At 36.4% G+C, this 27,660-nt stretch overlaps 1 protein-coding gene across 1 annotated transcript in view; it reads left to right on the top strand.

Annotated features, from left to right (window-relative positions):
- Positions 1 to 27,660, top strand: part of THSD7A (thrombospondin type 1 domain containing 7A) — a gene marked incomplete at its 3' end in the record, with an annotated part of 198,809 nt that overhangs the window by 17,499 nt on the left and 153,650 nt on the right. The window contains exons 3-4 of the mRNA XM_008072891.2: positions 24,081 to 24,329; positions 26,968 to 27,149. Coding sequence (XP_008071082.2) covers positions 24,081 to 24,329; positions 26,968 to 27,149 — 431 coding nt within the window. The remainder of the gene's footprint in view (positions 1 to 24,080; positions 24,330 to 26,967; positions 27,150 to 27,660) is intronic.

Raw genomic sequence — 27,660 nt, 5'->3', positions numbered from 1 at the left:
TAAGCATTATGCTTATTATTTCATTAGTGAAAGATGCATGACAGTACTCCCATATGTAAATTAAATAAATTAATCTGGGACAGTAACATCAATACCATAGATATACTGTAAGGTATTCATTTAAAAATTGCTTTTGAATTTTGTCCAGAAACTATTTTAAAGGCAAGATCGATAAAAAATATTTCTGACTTCTAAAAACTACTTTAGAGAGATCAGCCTTCTTGAACATACATTGGAATTACAGTTTAGGGTATTTGTAAAGGAAAAAAGGTGTGAAGTCAGAACCAGATTGTTAATTAGTAATATAATTAGTTTTTATTGAGAAAAATCATCCCATTATAGGTCAGATGTTTGTCAGCCACATGATCTCCCATTGTCAACTTACTCTCCTGAGCTAAGAGAAGTTGACCGGACGCTAAGAAAATTTCAGACCAGACTAGGGCCTTACTCTAGACTGAAGATGAGCAGCACTTGACAGGTACATGTTGTACCAGCAATTTTGAAGTGAAAGGTGGACAATACAATGATTTTTAAACTGCCACATTTTTCTAGGAAAACAGCAGAGTTAAATACCAGCTATAAAGAGAAAATCGTAAATATTTGAACTGACTTACACATTAGGACCACTTAATATTTCTGTTTCTTTCTGTCTTTCTCCATATTGTCTATCATCCTAAAAGTACAAAAATTAAAGAAATTGCTGTGTGCTCTTGTGGCTGTTTTAATTCAAAGGGATCAAGATTGATCTTTAAAACCTAGCTGCTCATACTTGGATTTAGGGGCAAAGATCATAGTTAAATCACTCATGAGCATGTGTTGCAGTCACGGATATATAAAATGACACTGAAATTTATACCTGAAAGTTTTGAAAATCCAGTATATTTCAGTGCCAATAAATGTGACCTATTTCCTTATGCTTCTTAATTTCCTCATGATAATTCTTTGCCTCTGTGTCCTCTAGATTAGATATAAATATTGACTAATGTAATTATCTTTAAAAAGTATTTTAATTAATATTTATACACAATGGAAATAGACTTGTTTTTTTCTGATTATTTAAATGTTACATGTTATCTTTAAATTGAGAACAATATATTAAAATAGAAAAAGTAGAAACCACCTAGAATCTTACCACTCTAATAACTACAATTAACATTTTGATGGCTGCGCATCACATTATAGATCTAAACTCATAGACTACATTATGTATTTAAACTCATATAATTGTAGATAAATTGGATTATATAATCATGCTAAATTTATGGTTTACTCCTTCTTGCATCATATTAACACATCAAGCACATGTGCATTCCCCCATGGAATGTAGAATATAGTAATAAGCTGTATTCACATGAACCTGCTCATACTGTTTAGACACACTCTCTCTTTCTCTCTCTCTCTCTCTCTCTCTCTCTCTTTCTCTCTCTCTCAAATATCTTATCTTGCTCATTTTTAAAATGATTCTTATGGTATATACTTTTCTGTACCTTATTACCTTATTTTTGGCTAAATAAAATCCCGTGGAAACCATTCCAATTTGTTCAGAATTCAGAATCTAATCCATTCTTCCTAAATTCTTTATTGGTGGGCATTAATTTTATTTCTGGCTTATGACTGCCATGAACAAACCTGCAATTTCTACAGGACATATTCCCAGGTGTAGGATTACTGGTTTAAGTTAAATTTTAAAAGATATTTCTAGATACTTTCCAAAAAGTTGGTAACACCTGACATTTTCATTACCAATGTTGGAATACCCTTTTCCTCTCATTTCTCTAAACAAGAATTTTGGATTGTTGCATATCTCATGCCTACCAAATGATATCACATTTTTTACTTGAATGTGTATTTGTCTGAGTCAAGAATCTGAGAATTTGATCACATGTGTATAGGGCTCTTTGATTTTCCTCTTCTACACATCTCTATAATGTATGATGAACAATAGATCTGTAAATATTTTCTGTTTTGTTTGTGATTTTCTTATCAATTTATAATAGCTCATTATTTTATAGTGATTAAATTTTTGTAAGATTCGTTAAAATTTTTAAAAATGTATCTACTGACTAACACAAGTTTTAAAATTTTAAAACATGTATTTCTTTCTTTTCTATCATGGCTTCTTCATTTTCAGTTGAGATTAAGGTGGCCTTTCTAGTCATAAATGATATATTTAACCTTTTAGGTTTTTCTGTAAAGGTTTATATTGTGCTGTTTTAATTTTAGATTTATATCTTTAATCTATTTGGACTTTATTTTGTGTATGTGTAAGACAGGGCTTCATTTTTTATTTTCTCTCCTTTAGCTGCACTGGCACCATTTAAAATAGATCACATCTCTATTTATTTGAAATATAAATTTCTCACATTTTCAGAATCTTTCTAAATTCTCTATACTATATGACTGATCCATTTGCTTCCTTCTGTACAATACTATATAGTTTTTTTGTTTGTTTGTTTACAGTGACTATATAGTATATTTTGCTTTATCTGCAATGTCAAGTGCTCCTCTTAAAGGTCTTCCTTTTCATGCTTTTCTAGTTATTATATCACTGAGGTTTTGTATTTACTTCTAAAAATTACTATGGCATGATTCTAACTGGGACAATTTATGTTTACTTTAACTATACATTTCTATCAATAATGTATTCATTTTTTATTTCTTCTCTTGTCATGTGTGTTGTATTTTAAAATAATATATTGTAGTTTTTATATAGATTCTGAACATTTCTTGCTGCATTTATTCCGAAATATTTTATAAATAATTTTTTCCCTTACTAACATAAAAAGAAGAAACTTTTTTTTTTTTGAGTCGGGTGTCTCACTGTATCACCCAGGCTGGAATGCAGTGGCACAATCATGGCTCACCATAGCCTTGATCTTCTGTGCTCAGGTGATTCTTCCACCTCAGCTTCCTGAGTAGCTGGGACTATAGGCATGTACCACCACGCCTGGTTAATTTTTAAAATTTTTTCTTGAGATGAGATCTCGCTATGTTGTATAGGCTGGTCTTGAACTCCTGAGCTCAAGCAATCTTCCTGCCTTGGCCTCCCAAAGTGCTGGAATTACAGATGTGAGCTACCACTCTTGGCCTAAGAGAAGAAGTTTAAAACATTTTCAGGTATAAGTGCTTCTTTCTAGGGTAAAGCTATTGATTTTTGTACATTTAACTTGTATCCATTCACATTGCCAACTCTCATTTAATTCCAAAAATGTTTAGCATCTACTAGTTTTCAGAACTTATAAAGTGACAGTACTAATAAAAGAAATTTATGTCTCACTTTTATCAATGTTTATGTCAATCATTTCATTTGCATCATATTTTTTGCTTGGAAGAACAAAGTACTTTCAACAATAATTGCAAACAATAATTTTTTCCCCTAAAGAATGCATTTAAGGTCACCAAAACAATTATTTTTAGTAGTGATATAGTATTTGAATCTTTTCCTTTATATTCAAAAGCTTGCAAATAGTAAGAAAACTTTAAATGTATTCTGTGTCTTACTGAGATTAATCTATCATGAAAATAATTAAAGGTAAGAGGCTTTATAACATTGACTCTATTATAGAATCTACACAGATTGAATTCTATTTAAGGAATTGTGAAGCATTAATAGTTCAGACTTTGTGCTCTGTTAATTCCCACTGGAGCCCAGATCTGGCAATGAGACCTATTGGTTTTCAAATACAACAGTACATATTCTTCCTCTCTGATTGCTAATTGAAGAAAGACTCTTGATAATAGCAATTTTCAATTAACTCTAGTTCTCTTAAATGGGCAATTACTTAAAGAAAAGTATGTTAGGCATTTACTCTAAACATTGTGGTTAATTTTCCTGTATTCTAATTCACTTCTTAATTAGACTAGACATAGACATTAACATCTAATAAAAGGTCAATCTAAGGAATTGGTGATTGTTGATAATCTGTATAAATGGAATGCTAAATACCATAGAGTGTTACAGTCATTTACCAACAACAAAAGTTAGAAATATATCTGTTATCTAATTCCAGGTCTCTGTTAGCATTTATATAATGTGATTATACTCTGTATACTTCCAATAAGTTTCTTGGGGTGGTTTACAATAACAAAGTTAAGTGAATGAATGAATGATTGATGCATACATAACATATAAATTCAATTAGTAAGAGGAGGGGAATAAAGATATTATATAAAGTTTATTTTATTTTTTTAGTGACAGGGTCTTGTACTGTTTCCCAGGATGAAGTGTAGTGTCACTGTATCATTGAACTCTTGGACTCAAGTGATCCTTCCATCTCAGTCTCCCAAGTAACTGGGACCATAGGTGTGTACTACCACACCCAGCTGACATTATATGAAATTTTCAGAGCGCTTTTGGTGGTGGTTACAATAATTGGAAACAAAAGTTTGTTTGATATTTCTGAACCACTAATAGAAAATACGAAACATGATTTTTATTTAAAATGTGTGTGTATCTATGTGTGCTGTGCAGATGTTGATTTCTTCTGTCAGTTGCTGGCAAACATTGAGAATACAAGTTTATATTATAGTTCTATAAAGCAATTTGAAGGGTGCCAAAGTACTATGGACCAACCAGATACAATGTATTTTTTGGCTAGAGGGAATCTTGGTTCCTCAGATATTATGCTTAGATCAGCTGCATAGACAACTTAGTTTTTTTGTAAAGCACTAATATTCCATCACTGTGATGTTTAAAATAGTGCTTGTACTATTTATTAAAAGCGGCTTCTGATTTCTTTGAATAAAAAGATGATAATTACATTTAAGAAATAAAAACAGGCCATTGCTTTGTTAAACTCTGGCTCGTCCATGTGCTCTTTGAGCTATGGCCGCCATGTCTTCCTAACTTTGGCCCACTCCCCCTATCTTGGGAAGATGAATCTTCTCTCTCTCTCTCTCTCAATATCTCTCTCTCTCTCTCTTTCTCTCTCTCTCTCTCTCTCTCTCTCTTCCTCTCTCCCTCTCTCCCTCTCTCCCTCTCTCCCTCTTTCCCTCTTTCCCCCACCCCTAATTTACTTTTTAAATAAACTATATTTTGCAATCTAAGAAAAAAAGAAATCAAAACATTTAAATTAATGATTCTGTCACAAAATAAAATTAAACACTAGTGAGGATTCACAACCGCCTCCTCTTTTTTCACTAAATATTTTTCCCTGCTCTTTTTACTGTTTCTTTTCTCTGAGTAGAAAAAAGGAGAAACTACAGAGGTGTGTTCTTTCAAGAAAAGCAATTAGGCAACAAAAGAACTAAACTTCTCAAGTGTCTCTGGGTTATGACAGAACAAAACATTGGGAATAGTGAAAGGAGGGCAGGGCACAGTGAGGACGAGACAGCTCAGAGAGCCAGGAAAGATGGTTTGAAAGAATTCAAAAGCAAGCTGCTTCCTGGCATCTAAGTGTGTGAGAGAACACTAGCAATTTAATCAGTGCTTCTGCCCATGTGTTTTATATTTTATATCATGGAGTAGGTAAAGGAATACACCGCAAAAAATACAGCCTCTTAGATCGCCTTAGATCAAAATAGTCTGACCACACTGATGTTCCAGGACATGTACTTTAAGCTGTTGGTGTTCAAACATGTATCCTCTTGACTTGATTTTGGTATATGTCCAACTTAGTGGGAGGTCGGAGATAAAATCAGGACTCTATTCTGAACTAAATTTCAGGTGTGTATTGTGATCATATGTTTTCCTCTTAAAACCAGAGAAATGGAGAATCACAACTTCATGGAGGAAAGAGTTACAAATGTGTCACAAATCAGAGAGATGATTAATAATGTTTAAAATGTTTCTACACTGGTACAGAGGTGTATATAACATTAAGTGATTGGAATACATTATCTATTTAAAACTTTAGTATATAACCAGGGAAGTATCACAAACCAGTGAATAAAGGAAGATTTATTAAAGAAATATGTACTGTGGCACTATTAATTTATAAGAATTTAGTGACAAAAAATTTTTTTAAGTTAGTTTAGAATCTGACTGTACACAGCACAACAAATACCAGTGAAATATTTTCAAAATGTTCAATAACTGAGGAAAATAGAAGAAGATGTAAGTATATATTATCTTATTTCTGGAGTGATTTCCTTGATTAAAATGATTAAGATAACAGAGATTACTGAGAGCAAAAGTATAGGGTGGATATATAAATATATGCATAATATATTATATATAAATAGAAATATATAAATTATGTAGTAGATAAAATACATTGTAAAATAAATTATATGATGAATAAAATACATTGTGTTAGACAAGACAAATCTGGATTAAATCAGTGTTTTTCTGATAGTTTCAGAGAGACCACATTTACTATAATTGCACATTATCATTAGAAAGTTGCAACTAAGAGATAGTCAAAAGGGAAGCACATGCTATACAAGCTTAAATCTGAGAGCCATTTGTAAATAATAGGAAATGAGCACATTATATATCAAAATCTATAGTGTGGAATAGAGCAAAAGCAGTCATTATAGAAATAAGTGAATTGTATTAGAAAACTAGTATACTTATCTGTTTGTTTAGCTGCAAACACTAGAGTCCACAACTGCTTGTTTAAAGCAAAAAAGGATCTATTATTTGCAATAGACAGAATGTGTAATTCCTGGGAGAGCCAGAGAACCAAGCTTGGATGCCACATAGCCTGAGGAAGCACAGCCGGAGGAATTGCCCAGTTCCATCAGGGAACAGTTCCAGCAGAAGTCCCAAGTCTGTGCTCGCCACGCACTATTCAGCATCCCAGCTGCTAAAAAATGACCAAACACTTCTGTGGCAGCTTGTCTTCAAGTCTAGATGATAACGTCCCTTAGTTGCATATGATTATGTTTATGTCCCTTTCAAGATGCACACAATTGCATTTGCCTTATGAAACCTAGGCCACATGTGGAACCCAGGCCTCTGATGTACAAGAAGACATATTTCAAGGCGACTGGAGTAAAGTGGAATATGACAGTCTATGATATTTGCTATCATCCAACTCTTTCCTTGGATATTCAATATTTATAAGACATGGGTTCCAATCCAATATTCCAAATATCAATAGAAACAACATGCTGTTAAAATTTTACTTTATCTTTTGCAAAGGAACCTTCTCCCCAAAGTCCCACTAGTCAGGGCATTTCATTTTGTTCTCGATGTATTTATTTCTCCTCTACTTTGGCTTTCATCCAAAATTTATCTAAATATACATTATAATATCCACCACCAGAATCCTTTATATAAAATATAATGAACAATAGTGAGGAAAAATAAACATAATTGAATAAATACATCATAGGACAAAGAAAAACTAGCACAGTCGTCCTGGTTTCTGTCCTTGATCACAAGGGCATACTTGTGATAAAACATACTGCTTTCAGTGTGCATTCAATTTATCTTTAGCCTTCAGCTAGAACATCAGCTATTCAGTATTCTTTATCTGGTGGTGTGACTCAAAACTTTAATCCTCTTGATTTGTACTTGTAGATCCATCTTCTTAATACTTGCTAGGCAGTACTAGAAAATAATCTCATTCTGAAGCAGCAACTCCTTTGCCTGTGATGATCAGAACCATTCTCCACAGCTAACTGAGTAAATATCTCCGCCATCCCCCCCCTCTTTTGCCAGTTGATTTAGTGGTATAAAGAACCACAAATACCCTGTTGGCTGCCTCAACTTTAAAATTACTACAAGTGCTGTCTCCTAGTGAAAGCATCATTTGTGAACTAAAACTCGAAGCAGAATATGCAGTCATGGTTCTAAGCAACCACAAAATTTTCAAGTAGATCATTGGATGTAGCTTCATGTCCACCCTTTGATTCCTGGGGATGCATCTTCTGACTCTGGGGAAAATAGCACCATGTATTTGCTGTTGGATCAGTTAAAGCATCCCAGCTTCACTAATTATTTCCCAATTGACACTTTACCTGAAACTTCTTTTGACTATATTTTCTTTCCATAGAGTCAGTTATTTCTGGATGATGGGCTATATGTTAAGACATGGATTTTATTATGGTCTTCATTCATTTGCATTTATTCCTTTGCAGTCATTATTTGCAGTCAAATAAGTTCCCTACTCAGTGGCAGCAATAGGATGTCATGTCTATGAATTGGGCCTAGGGTAAGGGTGGTCCTGGGAGAAGCATGGTAGGCAAATCCATAGCCAGAATAATTGCCCATTCCAGTGAGATCAGATTGCTGCCCCTTCCAGGATCAAATAATTTCAGTGTTTAATCTACTACAGATTATAGAATTGTGCCTCCAGAGTGGGATGCTGTGCCAGGGCTCACTGTTACGCTCTGTTGCTGATGGTGTAGGCACTTAAAATGGTTATGTCCAGTTCACTTTGGTGAAGGAAACTGCATGTCTTGGGACCCATGCATAACCTTTATCCTTACAAGCCTGGCTAACTTTTCCATGAACAAGCACTGAGGTGACTGGAGAAAGAAACTGATGGGCGTTCATGAAAGTAAAAGGTGCAGGTCAGAAATAAAGAGAAGGTATGACTTTGCACAAAAATCTGAGTGCCTCTTTTGTGTTTACCCCAGGATGATAGGTTCCTACTGACCCATAACAGTCAGGTTCAGAACTGCTGACAGTAAACCCTAAAATGAACTCTGTATGTTTGTTTTGCTCTGGGATTTACTCAAGGATGCCAATTTGTTTACTTAGTAAGTGGATCAGACCAAGTATATCAGCTACATGTTGTGTATGTTTCTCTAAAATCCAAAGAGTTTCACCTAATGTCGTGTCTCTTTCTTAGTGTTAGGAGGAGAAAGGTATAGCAATTTGTCTTTTGCTTTGGATGTCACGTGCCTAAGATTGTGAGATACCCTGAAACCTTAATGTCGTGGTGGTTTCTTAATTTTTATTGGATCTATTTCCCAATTCTTACACTCAAATATTCTACCAATGATTGTAAAGCACTTGCTACTCTCTGATTATAAGATCTTATTTACAGCCTTCTATGAGGGAGACCTGAAAAAATCTGGAATTTATTTATTAAAAATGTGTATTTATTCTTACATGTATAAAGTTCAGTTACCTTCAGAGTGCTCTCTGTTTGATACAGGAGAACTATCGAGACACTTTCCTCTGCTCAAAACAGTCTTTGAACTCATCAACTTTGATGCCTTTTAGTGTTTGTTGTTGTTGTTCTGGGGAAATAACAAAAAAAGTCACTTGGGGCAAGGTTGGGTGAACAGGGAGGGTGGGGTACAGGGCTTATGCCATTTGGGGTCAAAAACTGCTGAACACTCAGTGCTCTGTGGGCGGGTGCACTCATCAATCAACTACCCTAAAATGGGAAAATGCACTGAGAGAATCTCAAAAAAAAAAAAAAATCCGTGAAAATAGACACAGCCTATCACAGCAATGCTAGGTGGTACACTGATTCTGAAGGGTCCTTAGAACACTTGCCTATTGGTGAAAGTCTGTACTACAAGGGGCCCACACTCCAAAAAATAATTGTGGGGTTTTTTGGGTCCCCCTCGTATGTACTTGTTCTATAGGATAATGGTGTGAGCAGAATCCCTGAGGACGAAATTGTGACAAAGAGAGTTGATGTAGCCCTGAGGGAAGATAATGACACTGCTCTCTTTACCACATGAAAGCAAAGAGGAAATGCAAACAGCCAATTGGTTTATAAAGAAATGCTCATCCTCACTAATAACCAGAGAAATGCAAAGTAAAATAATAGAGTTAACCACTTCCCATCTGTCAGTTTTGAATATATATACATATAAAGTTTGAAAGCATCAAATTTTGGTTAAGATATGATGAAATGGGACTCATACATAGCTATCAGAATATGACTTAAAACTACCATACTGAAGAATGGTCTGGAAGTACTGTTAAGATGTACCAGTAGTGGCAACCTCCTCGGGTCCCATCCTACTCTGGGAGGCTTTCTGTCCTTTCAATAAATCCTACTTTCTCATTTTCAAAATAAAATAAAATTCACCAGTAAACTGTATGATTCAATGTCATTTTTTTTACTTATCCCAGTGATAACTTGCATACATGCTTCTAAATAAATATGAACGTATGTTTAAGAATGTTTATTTTTGAAGATTTGCAATGCACTTCTAGGAAATACATACATAATTCAAAAGTAAATATCTGAACACTTGTATGATAGATTTTGATCCCCCTATCCATCTCAAGAGTATTGCCAGGCACAGTGGCTCATGCCTGTAATCCCAGCACTTTGAGAGGCTGAGGCAAGAGGATTGCCTGAACCCAGAGGTTCAAGATCAGCTTGGGCAACTTGGTGAGACCTAGTCTCTAAAAAAAATTAGCCAGGTGTGATGGCATGCACCTGTAGTCCTAGCTACTTGGAAGGCTGAGGTGGAAAGATCACCTGAGTTCAGCAGGTCGAGACTGCAGTGGCAGTGAGTATGCTGCTGTACCCTAGCCTGGGCAACTTAGTTGGACTCCAACTAAAAAAAAAAAAAAAAAAAAAATGTTTAAAAAATACAATGTAGACAAAATACTGAGAAAGAAGAATTTGTGATTTCTTTGAAGAGAACTGCTGGATTCTTCACCTGTACCTTTTGAGGTGCCTCTCCATGGGACCACTTCACCTCCTGGGTTCTGGGAACCTAGTGGGTGAGAGTTAGACTGTCTGACTATTTTGGTGGTGGTGGGTGGTGTCAGCAGAGCTTACTGTGCCCGGGGCGACCTGCCATGTAGGTCTTGCACTGTCAGAGCCAGGTATGACTGTCACAGTCAGCTTTGTCGTGCTATGAAAAGGGAGACCAGCATAGGGTCATCTTGGGTGCAGTTCAGTAGAGCCACCTGGAGGGGCATGGAATCCCAGCAGCAAGAATCTGGAACCTTTCCCTGACAGTCCAAGATTAGTCGTCTGGGGGTGGAGGCCATGTGAAGGGCTCAAGGCTTCTCATTGAGCTCCAAGGTGATAGCACTTATAAAGCCAGAGGGCCAGGAGCAATAATTCTGTGAATCTGGCTAGTTGCTCTATGAATCTGTCTAGTTGCTTGATATTTCTGACTCAGTTACTTTTTCCTCCAGAAGAGGGGTAAATATTTAGTTATTCATTTATTTTTGCTTCTTTTTGATACTCTGTGACCAATCATAGCAATGGATTATACCTACCATCTCCAGCACTAGCACTCTCCTGTGTTTTTATATATTACTTTGCTTCATAAAGTCTGAAGCCCAGTAAATCATAATGTGAATATTATTAAAATTTGTAACTGTATGTCTGTGAATATAAATAAAGTATGCTTAGTAGCTTTTCTAGACAAATAATGAGGATTAATGTTTCACAAACCATTAAATTCATGAAGATGAGTATTACTAATATTGATAAAATTTATTAGTAGTATTTATTTCTTTGTAAACATTTAATGTACAGTGATTATTTTCACAAGTAATATATCAGGTCTCTTGCCTAAGTGCATAGTTATCCACTAGTATTAGAATTAGTGTAAACTGAATAATAACCATATTAATCAGTTATCATATTGTATGTAGCATGATAAAAATATATTGTAATAGATCCTCCCTTCCCAAAATGAAAATCAATATATTTAAAAGCACATTGGAGACTCAGAAGGGGAAGGATGAGGATGAGGAGAGGGGTGAAAAACCACCTTTTGGATACAATGTACACTATTGATGGTGATGGGAACACAAAGCCCAGAATTCTTCATCACTATACAAAAAAGCCATGTAACCCAAAATCATTTGTACCCCGAAAGTTATTAGCATAAAGAAAATTATATTTAAAAATAATAAATAAACAAAATGCCTTCTGTATATGTTTAGTACATTGCTTTCCTCCTGTAAAACAAAAAATTGATTTATTTCTTTGATTGTACATTAAATGTTGATTTAGCTAGATCTTTCCTAACACTTGAAACAATTTACAATAAAAAGAAACTGTATTTTAACTGAAAAAAATGTTTATAAATGCTCATCGTTTTGACAAATATGTAAAATTGAGGTTATTTCACATCTGTGGTTATTAAAGTATAGGTTGTGCCTCAATTTATGACACAAAATCCTACATCTCCTAACATGACAAATAAGTATTTAAACAGGGAATCTTTCCTGTCCTTTTTATTAATATCCCGTAAGCATCTCTTTCATGTAAATTCAACAAATGAAATTTTTACCATTAACACGAAACAACTTTGAGTTTTTGAAGAACAAATCTTGGAACACAGTGAAAAAAATGCACTGAGATGAAAATGTATCCAACAATGGGTACTTTTCTATTAAGCTGAACAAATATTCTAGCAGGAATTCTGAAGAGTTGTAATGACTTTTCATTTTTTCTGTTTATTGCAATTTATCTAAAAATGTTGATTTTTAAGTCCTATTTCTGAAATTCTTGAATTTCCCCCTTGAGCTTTTTGAAGACTTTGAGAATGTATTATGGAATGGCAAATAGAATTATCTTCTTTTAAATGATTTGGCTTTTCCACTTCTCTCAGTGTAGAAAGAACTAATCAAAATGTGTTCTTCATCCTACAGACTGCATATTTCAAGAGTTTATTCAAGAGTTATTGAGTAGCACATAGGATGTTTTAAAATACTATTTCTCAATAACTTTTTATATCTTCCAATTTTAAGCCTTTTCTTCAGTTTTATTACAAATAAAACTTAACTAACTTCACCTACGACATTGTTGCTATTTTCTTCCTGGCTGGTTATCTACATCATGTAGCTACTCAAATGAGTGAGAGTATGTTGTGTATTTCCAGCACAGTACTGAGGCAAAATCAACAAATGAATAAGTAAGATAAAGCTACAGTTTTGAGGAGGATAATGCAGAAATTAGAGAGGAACAAGACTCAGAACATAATCAAGTACCCCTTTATATGTCAGGAGGGATACCAATTTTAGGTTAAGTGGAGCTTAGATGACTTTCAAAGTAGTTAATACTAAGTTAAATGAAAAACTTGGCATGTCTCTGTTTCTTTTCTCTCTTCTTTCTCTAATAAATATTGTTTGAAACTTATATATATATTTAGATAGATAGATAGATAGATAATGTGTTTGTCTCAACCTTGCCATCATCTTCATACCAAACATTTGCAGGCATCAACCATTTTTCAAGTAGTTTTCATGTCTTTTACTCAAATGATTCTCACTACCATGTTATAAAATAGAAAAGTGTAATGCTGCTGTCCTGAATGTAGAGATGCAGAGAGGGTCAGCGGTTTGCTCAAGATCATGCAACAAAGACAGGACAGGTGTGTGGGTCTTTTCACACTCTGCAGGCCAAATCTTTTCTGCCACTAGTTTTTGAAAATGGTTTTTGATAGCATAACATTTAATTCAATAAAACTAAACGTTAACGCCCACCCCCATATTTGAAAACAAATTAAGTAAGCTTCTATGCATGAATTGGGGTGAGAAGGCAGGAGTACCACCCACTAAAATCCCCTCAGCCTCCCTCCCTGTGGCCACACTACACTGTCCCAGTGGATGCTCACCTAGACTGCTTCAGTTCTTCCAGACCGTGTCTCTTTGTAGGCAGCTCTTTATAGGGTGGGCAGCTGTAACACTGAGGAATTATTTCCTTTGTGAAGCAGAATCTGCCTCCACTTCCTTAAGTTTCTCACGCCTCCTTGTCAATTCTGGTGATCTACTATTCTCAGGGACAAGATCTGCCTCTTGTCAAATGGATTGCTGTTATTAAAGTAAGTCTCCACGATTCTAGATGTGTCATTTGCTAATTCAAATGTGAGATTTTCCATTTCCTCTTAGTAAGTTAAGTATTCCTTGAAAGTTATGTGAGCCGGGCTTGGTGGCTCAGCCTGTAATCCCGCGCCTTTGGGAGGCTGAGGTGAGTGGATTGCCTGAGCTCGCGGGTTCGAGACTCGCCTGGGCAGCGAGACCTCATCTCTACAATAAATCAAAAAATCAGCCGGGCGTGGTAGCGCATGCCTGTAATTCTGGCTCCTTGGAAGGCTGAGGCGGAAGGATCGCCGGAGCCCAGCAGGTCGAGGCTGCGGTGGCTCGGAGCGGTCACTGTACTCCAGTCTGGGTGACCGAGTGAGACTCCAACTCAAAAAAAAAAAAAAAAAAAGATAGTTATGTGGCTTGAACAGGTGTCTGAAATATTTAGATAGCTAAAGAGAAAAAAACGTAGGGAATAAGGAGCTATTAAGAAATAGATGAATGTCCCCAGCATGCCACATGTACATCTTTGTGAGAGGGGGATAAGGATGGTGTGAAGGACCTTAAAAGTCAGGCATAGGAGTTTCAACTGGATGAAGTAGACTATAAGCCAGACATTGCGGGTTCTTGAGCAGGTGACAAATGGGGTGAATTTAAATTTGTCAGAAAGCTTGCTCTGATAGAGCAGTGTGAGACAGTGCAATAAAAGGCAGATGAGAGAAAATATGACAGTTTTTCTTCCTAATCCTGTCATGAGACAGAGAATACTTGGCTCAGAAGTATAAGATGGAAAAGGAGATCATTGGGTGATGATTCTTGAAGTCTGGTAGGTAGTTTTTAACACGTCTCATAAAGTAATGTAGAGTTTTCACTTGGGGTGGTCTTGGAATTGTGCCATTAATTTTCACCATCAGGAAAAAAAATGCTCTGTGTCAGAATTTGTGTGAACTTGTTGCTAAATTACATACGGGAGAGTTGACAGTGAAGGATCAGGAGGAATAAGAAAGATGTGCAGGAAGTTATTTTTAGGGAAGATGTTGAATTCTGTTTGGGAGCCATTATATTTGAGTTAAAGTAAAAATAGTAATAACGTTTGTTGCTATTTTAGTGAAGGTCATGGTTATAGATGTTCATCTAAGAGGGTGAAAGCTTAGAAAAAAGTAAAAGAGACCAAGAAAATACCCTAGAATTGGTGATCAGAAGCAGGAAAAGGTGTCATTATTTTAGAATAACCACATTGCTTTTTTCTTACTCTTAAGAATTATGAATTACATTTTATTATTAGGTTATGCACTAATTTCTATAGAGTGATCACAGGGACCTCCAGGTTGGTCCAAGCAATGGGGAAATTGGTCAGATCAGGTGAATGTTAATGGGATCGAATGTTCTAATCACTATAGAAAGGAATTTCCAATCATCATTACTGCTCCAAAGTGTTCACACCTTTGACCTCTATCCCTTAATGCAGATATGTTAGACTTAGTTTCTCTCTCCCTTTCATTTGCCATGGAAGTTTGTGACAGTTAATCAATTTTTGAATTGATACTTGGCAATTCTTGTTTTAAATTACTGATACCAAAAATATCCCTTTGCCTGCATTTTTAAACTCTTCTTGTTTAGTTCAAGTTTTGGGGGTTTTTTTTTTGGTTTTTTGCATTGGAGTCTCACTCTGTCACCCAGACTGGAGTCAGTGGCTGCTCCCAACCACCGCAGTCTCCACCTGCTGGGCTCCGGCGATCCTTCCGCTTCAGCCTTCCAAGTAGCTAGAACTACAGGCGTGCGCTACCACGCCCAGCTAATTTTTGATTTATTGTATAGATGAGGTCTCGCCAAGTTGCCCAGGCAGGTCTCGAACACGCGGGCTCAGGCAATCCACTCACCTCAGCCTCCCAAGGTGCGGGATTACAGGCTGAGCCACCGAGCCCAGCTCAGTTCAAGTTTTAAAACAGAACTCCTATGGGCAAAAATTTCTTCATGATAAAAAAATGCCTTTGATGAAAATAATTGTCAAGATCAATCATGCCACTTAGCATCATTCTTGAAGTCTGGTAGGTAGTTTTTAACCTGTCTGGTAATGCAATGTACAGTTTTCACTTGGAGTGGACTTGGGATTGTGCCATGAATTTTTGCCATGCTTCACTGCCTGGAACAGCATGAGTGATACAGTAGCGGCGGCATACAAGCCCTCACTATGTGAAAGGATAGAAAATCTATGTACTGGCTCTTACAGGGAACGCTCACGGTGGCACCAGTTTATCCCATCACTTAATATGCGCCGTGCTGATGTCCTCACATTTTCAGCTGCTGACCAGCAACATGGCCTTCAGCTTTAATAGGGCACATATGATCACTCCAGCTGGCAGGTGACACCGCTTGGCAATGTTCCCCAGTCGCTCAACAAAAGATGTTCAAATATCAAAGCAGGGGAAAGACCTTTATCTTCATAAGGAAAATTGCTTTAATATGCATGCATATTCCTACCTAAGAATGACTGTTTCTAACTTGCTGAATTCCGTGAAGGAAAGAGCATACTTAGAGAATGATATTCACTTGGGGTATTTGTAAAACTATTCATTCAAATCGACAAATAACTGGTAAGTTACCAGAGGTTGAATTTTATGTTTAATAAAGGAGTGTAACTTGCATGTAGTTAAAGGGGGAAGAAGTCTGTTTTTTAAGATTCAATTTAAAAACACAAGCCAATCAGGATTCAGATAGGTAAAGTTATGAAGGCTTAAGAGTTATACAGTTTTATTGAAGAAAGGAACTCCTGTGGCCTTTTAGTGAAATGTGGAAAGTCTGTGGAGCAGAGTGGTCACTACTTCATTAGGGTCATTCAACTCAGGAGTGGCAGTATGGGAATGTCTTGACTATGACCATGGCATTCCTCATGTTCTGTCTTGCTACAAGTCAGGGACTCCAAAAAACTGGCAAATCCTCCTACTCCATTAATTAGCATTAAAAAAGCAAACAGTAGATTAGTAGGGAATTATAGTCATTCCTCACTAGCATTATACTCTAGTCCTAAATCTGAGTAGAATTTTAAAACTAAATGTTTCATGTAAGTATAGGAGTTGGGACTGCAGAGCTGACTGTCAGTTGGCTGATGGCTATCAGAGTATATGTGAAAAATGCATTTGCTTCAAAAAACTTGTCATTTCTTTTATCAATAATAGAGTTGTACTGATACTCCAAACAGCTTAATTAAATTCCATCTCCTTTATATTTTGCAGGCCAAGATTAGAACAAACATACTCATTTTGGGGACAGACTATCTAGTCGAATCAAATCTGTGACCACGCTATCATACCAAAGTATTCAAGATTACAAGTGTATTTTGCTTAATACAAGCAAAATGAATATTTTAATCTACTCTGGACACCAAATAGTGTTTGTTTGGGTACATTACAAATATTGAGAGATTGGTTAATATTATAAAATGATTTCAGGTAATATCCTTCATATAGAAAATCCTCATATAACCTGGGTAGTGTTATTGGATTCGTTTGCATCTTTACAGGAAGAAAATGTTCTTTAATTCAATAAAAATATTATGCATGCTTATTATAGACAATTCTACAGGGACTAAAAATGACATATTGTTATGGATCTTGTTTACAGATAATATATTCTTAAATGACAAAATGATTTATATTTCTGAAAAGTCATATGAGCTTATCAGGGTATAATAAGCTTCATGAATGAACTAGGAATTAAGCTGGGTTTCAAAGGGTCCCACAGACTGGTTGACTCATCAGTCATCCAGCTCCACCACTACAGAGCTTCCCAAGTTATCTGTGGTCACGGGTCATGCTTTTGGTTGGTTGTTTTCATTTTTGTTTTTGTTTGGCTTCCTATTGGCTCAATAACATGGCCTTTACTGTGTGTGCCTAGTATGGTTCACGCCATGTGCCTCTCACCACGGACTTCAACATTAACACAACTGGCCTATGCCTGGTTCATCGAGTTGAGCCTGCTGATTGTGGGCTTGGATGTTACAGCAACTTAAAATTGCTGTACAGTTGCCTCTGCACTCATGCTCAATTCCTGAGCTTAGCTCACTGTACACCCTCGACAAACAGTTGCCCTTCCTTGTTCATGGGTCCCGGTTTAACTAACACTTCACCAGCAGAACTTCCTAAACTGCAAAGGTAGAAAACTAAAACTGATAATCCCCGAAGTTGCTTGCAGCCAGGTGTCTGGATGGGGTTTAGATTCCAGACATTGCAGGTGCTGCAGCTGTGCTTGGATTCTGAACTGAGGTCAACAGGGAGGAACAGAGTACTCATTTCATGGGGTGCTTTGTGCCGGAAGCAACATCGCTCCCTTAGCCACAGAAAGCAACTTTATGGGCCAGGGAAATGGCAGTGCGATTCTGAGGACTGGACATTGCTCTGGACACTTGGCACAGGGTTTTCTCCTCCCGCCTCTCTAGTTATTTGGTAAAACACCTAATGTCTGGTAATACATTCCATCTGTGGAGCTTCTCAGTCCCTGTTGCCTTTAAGAAGTAGGGCTATTGTGGTAAGGTTAATTTGGCAATTATAACTGTAGGATGGCTTGAGGGAGTCAGCTCTAGGCCAGTGTTTCCCAACTTCATTGTGTGAATGGATCCCTCCTAGGGATGCCATTAAAATGCAGATTTGGATGCTGTAGTGTGGAGTGGGGATCTGAGATTTTGCATGTTGAACAAGCTTCCAGTTTATGCTGATGGTGTTGGTCCACAGCCCAAACCTTGATTAGCAAAACTTTAGATTAGACTGTCTCTAGGAACAACTTCCACCTCTACAACCTAGAGTGCAAATGTTGGAATTCAGCAAGACAATGAGAAATCATTATGATCACTTTCATTCCTTTCCCTGGATTAGAAACAGTGGGCCCATTGTGACATCCAACATGCAACTATAACTTCTTTTTTTCCCCCTTAATAGAAATAAAAGTTGAAAAGGCTTTTTATCAAATATCTCTATCTATCTACCTATATATATGCATATATACATAACGATATAGAAGTAGAGAGAAAGGAGAAAGGAGAGAAATTTAAGTCAATTCTAAGCAAAGAGGTTCTAAACATGATTTATAAATGACAGTTTTTTTGCCACTTCACTGAAGATATGCAGCCTACCCCTTTGCAAAGGACACATATTTCTCTCCAAAATCTTATGATATCATATTTGCAGTCTATTAATTCCATCTTCCTATGACAAGGAAAATTATCACATGATACTGTTTGGGAAAGGGGTGATTCAGGCCACATTTAGAGATCATCCATACCACCAGGGTCTCAAGGAAAGGCAAAGATGATGAGAGACGGAATATGGGATTTCAAATGGCAGATAGTGTCAGCAAAAGTGTGTCATTAGAACTGGGCTACCTATCTCTGGGGACAGTGAGGAGATTGGGCAGGATTGCACGATGCTGGGTGAGCAGAACGAGGATGGATTTTGACTAAGTGACAATCTGAGAGGCAGTGGAAGTAGTGGCAGATTATGGAGAGCCTTGAATACCAGACAGGAAAGCCTGGACTTGATCTTCAGAAAATGGGGGTCTTAGAAGTTCCTGTTTATGAGGCCAAAGACCGATCCTGGTTATTTTGGGAGACAAAATAAGCATTCTTTAGAAAGAAGGTGTATGTTCACAAGTGTTATGAGCCTTAAATGGGCTGCAGAAATAATTTCAGGGAAAAATGATTTGAAATGGTATTCTAGTCTCATGGAGTGCAGCCAGAATTAGCCAAAATGAAATAAAATAGAATTTACAATTAATCAGTTTTTATATAGGCCTGAAAATAATGCTAGATTTATTAGATAATCAGAATTGAAAAGGAATTCTTAGGAATATCTCTGCTCTCATCATTTTTGAGGAAGTCTTTAAATACAAATATTAAGCTTTATTCACTACCATTTTCTTTTTCTTTTTTTTGCAATATTTATCTGATAACTCTTCATCTGATATAAGCTGTGCTAAGTAACATCTACTTCTGTCTCACAACCAAACTTTTGTTCTAACCACTCAGCTATCTGGCTACCCACATGCCACATACATGAAAAGGAAGCTGTCATTGTGACCGTCACATCTACTAGGCCACCCATGAGGAGCATAGTTCACACACACCTCTGATTCCCAGGCCATGTTCTCATGAAAACCAGAATTAACCAAAATGTAAAGTTTCTCTAAGCCCTATGGTGTCAGCTTTTTTCATGACCCGAATATAGCAGAGAATGTTCCAGACTGGCAGCTGAATAATTTAGTAACCCCAGATGATCTGGTATCCCAATTTGGTATCACTAACAATCACAAAATAAAAGTAGTAAATATCACACTGCTCATGGTCCCACCAAGATCCACTGTAAGGTCGGTTGTAAATGCTGGAGGCCTAAAATGAGCCACAGTGTGTGAACACTCGCCTACTCCTGGCCTTGTCTTTGAACTCTGATATGATGCTTGTGATTTCTAAAAGTGTGTGTGCCATTCAGAGCTTTCAACTAAACCCCAGCATTTAATTCTGCGTCTGCCTACTTGACATTTCCACCTACGGGATATGTCCTGGAAATATTCATAAGTCAAAATATCGATATGCACTTCTTTATGAACTGCCAGAACTTTGCTTCTTTTTCTGTGTTCTCCATTTCAGAGAATTATGCTGATCGCCAGCTTGCCAAAGCTAGAAACTTCTAGATTATTTAATGACTCCTTCTTTTGTAATTAGCCACAAACCTTATAGTATCTAATGCCTCTTTTCTTGTAGTTTATAACTGCTTTTACTTTTTACTACTGTTGACTTTGTTGACACCCTCATAACCCTCATAAGCAGAAAGATCTAATTTGAATCCCAGCTCTGCTGCTTTCTAGCTGTATGACTTGAAAGAGATATTTAAATTTTATTTCCTTGTCTACAAAAATCCCTTGTACCTCAATAAATCTGAAAAATATTGTGACAGTAAAGAAAGTTTTAATGATTGAAAACATGGGCTTTTTTAAAAAAGGATGCATTTAGAGAATGCCTGGGAGAAACTATAAATAAATAAATAAGCAGGTAGATAAAGTGAATCTCTGCCTTGCAAAGTAGTTTTGAGGATTATATGAGCTATTCTAGGTAATATTCAACATAGAATAGGGTTCACTGTAAACATTCAATGATGGTTAACCTATGTTCATCATCATACCTCACTCCACTTGTCTTTTGGAAAACTATTTAACCTCCCTGTGCCCAGCTTCTTCATCTGTAAAGCTGAAGAAATGATAATACATACTTCATGAAATTTTTCTGCGGTTTAAGTAATTCAAAACATTTTATACATGTAAATATTAGAAGTGTTTGGTTCATAGTAAGTACTTAATATGTGTTTAATATAAATATTAATGCTGTTATTGTCACCATGAGAGTTATTTTGTGTTTGATTTTATACCTTAATATTCAATTCTCCCATTTCACCACCAGAATCTACATACACTACAGATATCATCCTTTTTTCCCAGATCTTTCAATGGCATTCTCGCCCACAAAAGGTCCTACTCTGAACCTGTGTAACAGCTTGGAGCCTGACCTAGACCTTTGGTGTTCATTCTTATTTCCACTGCTCACCTGAAACTCTCTATATTGAGACCAAGGAAAAATCTATTTCCCTTCACCCACTAAACATAAGCAAATAACAAAAAAGTCATTTATCTTATACCTCTATAAATTATCTTCATCTCAGTCTAACAGATTCTAGCATGTAGTTTAAAATTCACCATAGTAGCCTACTGCTTTATGTAACTTCCTTTGCCTTCTCTAGCAGAATTATATGCTCCCTACTTAATTACTGTAATCTTGTCTTTGTACTTCTGAAGCCCAGTATTAAGTAGCAACACTTAATACATACTTGTTGAAAGGTATTGGGGCATTGAAAAATTACAGAAAGATTATATGTAAATATATATATGATAACTATATACATACATATATACACATGCATATGTACATATATATTTTTAGAAAAGACATAATCATAGAATATTGTTCTTGTGTTTATACTGATTCTCATACTTAAGACCTGTGCTAAAAATTGTTACCATTTATTAGGAAAATATATTTGCTTTGGCTTTTTTATAATTATCAAGTTCTCCCTAGGACAAACAGTACACTGACAAGGTGCATAGATGGTACAAAGCCTGTGTCTGTAAGACATGACACTGGTTGATGCACAATGTATTAGTCACTTTTTTTTTGTAGCTGAGTTAGCTTCAGTAAAACAATTGTTCTATCAAGCTGAGATTTACAACCAGTTGAAACTGTGAGAAGTAGGGTGGAGGGGTTAAGAAAATGGGCTCCGCTTTTAGAAAATCCAAGTTCAAACCTAGGCTACTTCCTTATGAAATGGAACTAATAATGATACCCACATAAAAGGATTATTGAGAGTATTAAACAAAGTAAAATGAGTTAAGTTTTAAACTAAGGCTCTACCAAACATTCAAATTACCAAGACTCAGACAACTACTATAAGCCTTACTGTCATCAGTCTGCTTGGAAGGATATAGAACAGGAACTAGAACTTGGCATTATTGTAGTATCAGACATTGATCATCTGATTGGAGTTCTCCTAGATATCCATGCAGCACAACTTAAATTCAAGAAGATGAGTTCCACATCAGGTAGGCCCAGGAGTCTCCCTGACTTAAAAGTTTCATTTCCCACAGGAGATGATATCCCTTGAAGTGATCCAATATTCATAGCCTCCAAGATCAACACAAAAGGCAACCTCTGTTTTGAGAGTTCCACATGCGTCAAAGTCCAAAACTATGGTTGTTTACCAGCTATTTATAGTTTCCCCAGTGTAGGTGCAATTTATTTAATGGAGTCATTTTATCATAAATAATATAACCTAGTAGACATTCCAACTTTCATCAGGTTACCAGGGTAAGTGACTGGAGGCAGTTAACTAAAGGTCACATTCTCTACAAAAGGTTGAAAGGAATTGTTAATCCTTTGTCTGAACTTACTAAATTCAATTCAATTGAATATTAGCAAGAGGATAATATATGCATATATACACAAAAGTATTCGCAGGGAAGATAAGAAATTATATCTAGAGGAAATGAAGTATGTAGAATTTTGTAAGAGAGGAGTTACAGAAGGCACCATTTAATCATGTTTACCAGATTTTCATAGATAAACTCATAAGTATAAGAGTGAAAACTTGCTCATCACAGAGACAGTATTGCTCCATGGTTAGCATGTCAATACATGACATTTGAGTAGAAATGGGATTTTGGTTCTCACTTGTTGTAGGGAAAATAGAGCTAACTCACAGAGCTCTGTTACCACCACTCTCAGATGATCTTCTCCCCAGATCTTTCAACTCTGACAAATTGACTGTGATGCTCTGAGCTGCAATTGTCTCCTAGGAATGCAATTTTCATGCACATGCCAGGAGAATTAAGAAGATTGAATGTGAGTTGTTACATGAAAATGGACCAACCTCTCTCTATGGTTGATTACCACAGTTAAATATAGCACCTGAATGATGAGACAGAATTATGAGTGCATTTTCCCATTGGGCCAGATGGCTCTTCATGTGAAAGCTGTCTGTGTCTTTTAAATATACACTACTGATTATTGAGAATGGGCGTGAGTTCAACTAAGAATCAACAAAAGTCCATTCAATTCTAGGAAAACACCTCAAAGTACATGTGCCCTTAGCCCTTGGCATCCATTTCATCACCTTTACCTCCACACATTGACATTACAATTTAGGATCCAACATCCCTTTAATTCAAGTAGGAGCAGATAGGTAAGAGTTCAAACTTAAATATTTTACTGATAAAATAAATATTAGCAATATTTAGAGGATTTCTATATAGTGTGTGGGCAAATAGATCTATGTGTCTGATACTTAGGATGTTTTTAATTAGGATACCCACATGTATACTGTGTAACAAAGTATCAATGGAAAAAAATCATGTATTTGAATAAGCACACATTATAATTTTGTCACATCTAAAGTTTCAAGAAACATTAAAAATAATGTTAAGGCACATATTAAATTATTTATTATATTCATCACAATATTTTATAAAGTCATCCAGGCATGGGTGTTTAAATGCTTAAACAGAATGGAAATTAGCATATGTTAACAGTTCTTGGTTTCTCATTTTCTAAATTAAAACAAATCTGGAACGAGTAAAATGAACAATATGGTAAACTTAGCTTCAGCTCATTTTGCTTAGTCTCCTTTATTTTCTATGAGTGGTTTAACAACTCAGAAAACAGGAGGAAATGCAAATGTTAGCTTTGAGTCTAACTGCTTTCCACATCATAAATGTTGATATATTTTCAACGAAATGGGCGTCACAGCTCCAAGCAGACATACAAATGCCCAAGCTGACTTCCCTCTGTAATGTAGGAGACTAAGTTTGTAACTGCCTGTGAATATTTAATGAGGACATCAATGCTTTTTTGCAGCTTTTGCCAGCAAGAGAAGCTACCAATGACCTTCCAGTCCTGTGTGATCACCAAGGAGTGCCAGGTTTCCGAGTGGTCAGAATGGAGCCCATGCTCAAAAACATGTCACGATGTGGCATCCCCTACCGGCACTCGTGTAAGGACACGTACTGTCAGGCAGTTCCCTGTTGGTGGTGAAACGGAATGTCCAGAACTTGAGGAAGATGAGCCCTGTGTGTCTCAAAGAGATGGAGTTACCCCCTGTGCTATGTGAGTAAATCAAGAAGAACGTTGCGTCTGCCCAAATTGTGTTGTTTGATTTCAACCGAACTCTATGCTGAGAAATAATAATCTTTACACGTTCTAAGTAGAACAGGAAAATATCTCTTTACAAATGTCATCCTAAAAAATACTTGTTTTACAGAACAAAGCTGTCTTTAACAAACTTTACTTCCAAATATCCACAAATTTAGATTACTAGAGCAGTTCTGTGTGTTTGTATTTTCTGTAATAGGATAGGCACACTTTTTCTGTAAAGGGGCAGGTAGTTAATACAGTAGGCTTCACAGGTCATGTGTGTGTCTGTTGTAGTGATTCAACATGGCTACTATAGCTGTAGATAGTATGTAAACAAACAAGCCTGACTGTGTTTCTATAAAACTTTATTTACAAAAATAGGTGACAGGTTAATTTGCTCTTTGGGCCATTGTTTGCCAACTTCATTCTATAAGGTAAAATAAATTTTCCAAACATACTTTTCTGTTACCTATTAAAATTCAGTACTGTATGTAACAGATTCTATCCAATAGAGTAAAATAGTACATTGAGATAATGAGACTTGTAGCTCCTTGAGGACAAAGATTGTGCTTATTAATCTGAGGAGGGTTGGGTTTTTTGTTTGTTTACTTTTTGTTTTATCGTTAGCATATATCACAGGGCCTGGTACACAATAAGTGTCCAACAATTTTCACTGAATTCAGATGAAATAAGATTATTTCTTAAATATTTGGCTATATATCAGTATTCTTTTTTCTTTAAAAATGATGTTTCCAAGATATTATTGTGAATTATCTTGGCAACACCAATATTTCAACTTAGTCTGAATATAGAATATTTATAAAACAACTTTAAAAATATTAGTTTTATAGTAGAGATGTGTAGACTTCATTGAGAACTTCTCTGGAATATTCCAGTTATTTAAAGGACATGCATACAGCTCAAACTTTATGAACCAGTGAGGAGGCAAATGAATACTACTAATGCTACTACAAACAATAACCTCAGAAATAGCAGTCATGTATACCAGATCTTCAATTCTGCAGTACTTTGGACTCATCCATTGTGCTCTGATGTAACAAGTGACTGAAAACCCCACAGAGAAATTCCTTCCCAGTGTTTCCCTCTCCTACTCACTGTTGTGGTTCCCCTTTACATGAGGGGCTGGAGGAAGTTGACAGGATTTCCAGATTGTTTTCTCTCCTGTGAATTCTCTCGTATTTTTTATCTCAAGCTAAGTGCTTTTTTCTTTATCTTCTCAGATATTAATACACCATTAACAAGATAAATAGACGTCTTTGAGCCTCTTTTTCTTTCCTCTTTCTTGGGGGTAGCATTTTTCTTAGAATGTTACATTCTTGAAAGTCTATTTCTCTCACAGGACTCCTTAGGATGACTGAAATGGGAACTTATTCTATAAACAAATAAATAAATAACCATGATGATGTCCCTTACAAGTGACTTGTGTGGTTTTACTTCCCCTCCTGCCCCTGTCAGGCATCAATTATCCAAACTTCTAAAATTGGCCTGAGTGCTGGACTTTCTTCATACACAAATATTAAGAGCATTGTTTACTGATGACCCAGTCCTACAACTGAGTTAAGCTGTGAATCACCACTTGTAAAAGTGAAAACAAGCATGAAGCTCAGCCTTATTGTCAGGAAACTTTGCCACTGACAGACCGAAGCACCTGGATCAGACATGTGAGAGCCCATTTAGCTTTATTTGTCTGATTGAGGTGAACATTAGCACATCTCTTTGTACCTATGTTGGCTGTTCACCTGATTGCTAAGGAAGCATCTTAGTTAAGGTGACACAAAGTGCCACATGAGCCATTTTCTTTGTGCTTTTAGAATATCCATTTTCCTTGAGGTGGAGAAATGCCATCACTTCCTATCATCAGTGGCATCACAAGATGGCTCCCTGGCTATCTCCTTCAAGCATGTATTGGGCTGACAATCCCCTGACATTCCTTTCACTTCATAATCTTGATGGGAACTTTAATTGAGCATCATAGATTGTCTTTCCTGAGCTTTGCTGATTAGAAACATCAGTTCCTTGCATCATTTATCAGCACTCACTGGGGATGCTCAGTGCCACAGGAAAAAAAAATCTTATTCTTGAGAATAAAGAGAAAACTCTGAATGGTTCTGTTAGGTTTTTTAATCCTAACACACATTGTCATTTTGCTAGAGTGCAAAGAAGCAATTTTCACTCATTTTATTAAAAGCAAAACAGACGTTTAGGCTCATCTTATCTTAGAATGTTTTCCATTTTCAGATTCAGTCCTTCTTTGTTTATGAGCAACAAGAAAGGGCAAGTCTGGGTTCAGCTTAATTGAACATAAAATTTCATGTTTTCAGCAGGACGCTCTCTTTTCATAAAATATTTATAAGTAACTTCCAGTAGTTGCAATTAAAACAGGATCACCCTAAATTTAACCCCTCTTTAAGTGGAACACTGCTGAGTATGAGGAAGAGACTGAAACTGAGTATGCATCATAGATAGAGTCTACGAGGGATTCTGTAAGCAAATGTTTTTAGGTTAATCTTCTAAGGAAAAAAAAAAGAGGAATGGAAAGCATTTCTATTCAACAAATGTGGTTGCCGATGCCGGCATGTTGTTGCCTTAGGTATGGCTGGAAGACCACAGAGTGGACCGAGTGCCGTGTGGATCCACTGCTTAGCCAGCAGGACAAGAGGCGTGGCAACCAGACAGCCCTCTGCGGGGGAGGCATCCAGACCCGTGAGGTGTACTGCGTGCAGACCAACCAAGACCTCCTTTTGCACCTCCATGCTCACAGAGACAGAGAAGGTAAACTTTTCCTTCTTCTCAAGTACTCCTTATGGAGACCGAGTGTGACTGCTCAGGATAAACATAGACATGATTTAGACATACATCAGTATATATCCTTGATCTTCTTGGATGTGAAGAGCTGCACTTCTGTTCACATGGTGGTTGGTATTCACTTTGGCCAGCAGAAATCCACGAGACGTATGTAAAAATATTTAATACAACTCCATTTTCCATCAGTTCTTCTTTCCTGACAAGTCTCTTTTTTTTAAACATGTAATCATTTAATTTTTTTTATTTTAAAGATGTGGGATGCAATTCAGGGTTAGGTATACAAGTGTTCATTATGCAAATACCCTAGTTGATGAGGAGTATTCCCCACCCCCGGCAGATTCCCACTACTGCTAATCCCATCCCATTCCCCTCTCCCTGGCAGTTTCCCACTACTGCCAAACCTTTTCTTATAGTATTATGATAACTGATCAAGATCCACTTATGAGTAAGAACATGTGATACTCAGTTCTTTGTTTCT

The sequence above is a fragment of the Carlito syrichta genome, unplaced genomic scaffold, assembly GCF_000164805.1.
Source record: "Carlito syrichta isolate Samal-C Ts95f unplaced genomic scaffold, Tarsius_syrichta-2.0.1 Scaffold315494, whole genome shotgun sequence".
Taxonomy (NCBI): Eukaryota; Metazoa; Chordata; class Mammalia; order Primates; family Tarsiidae; genus Carlito; species Carlito syrichta.
This window is presented reverse-complemented; position numbering and strand designations above follow the sequence as displayed.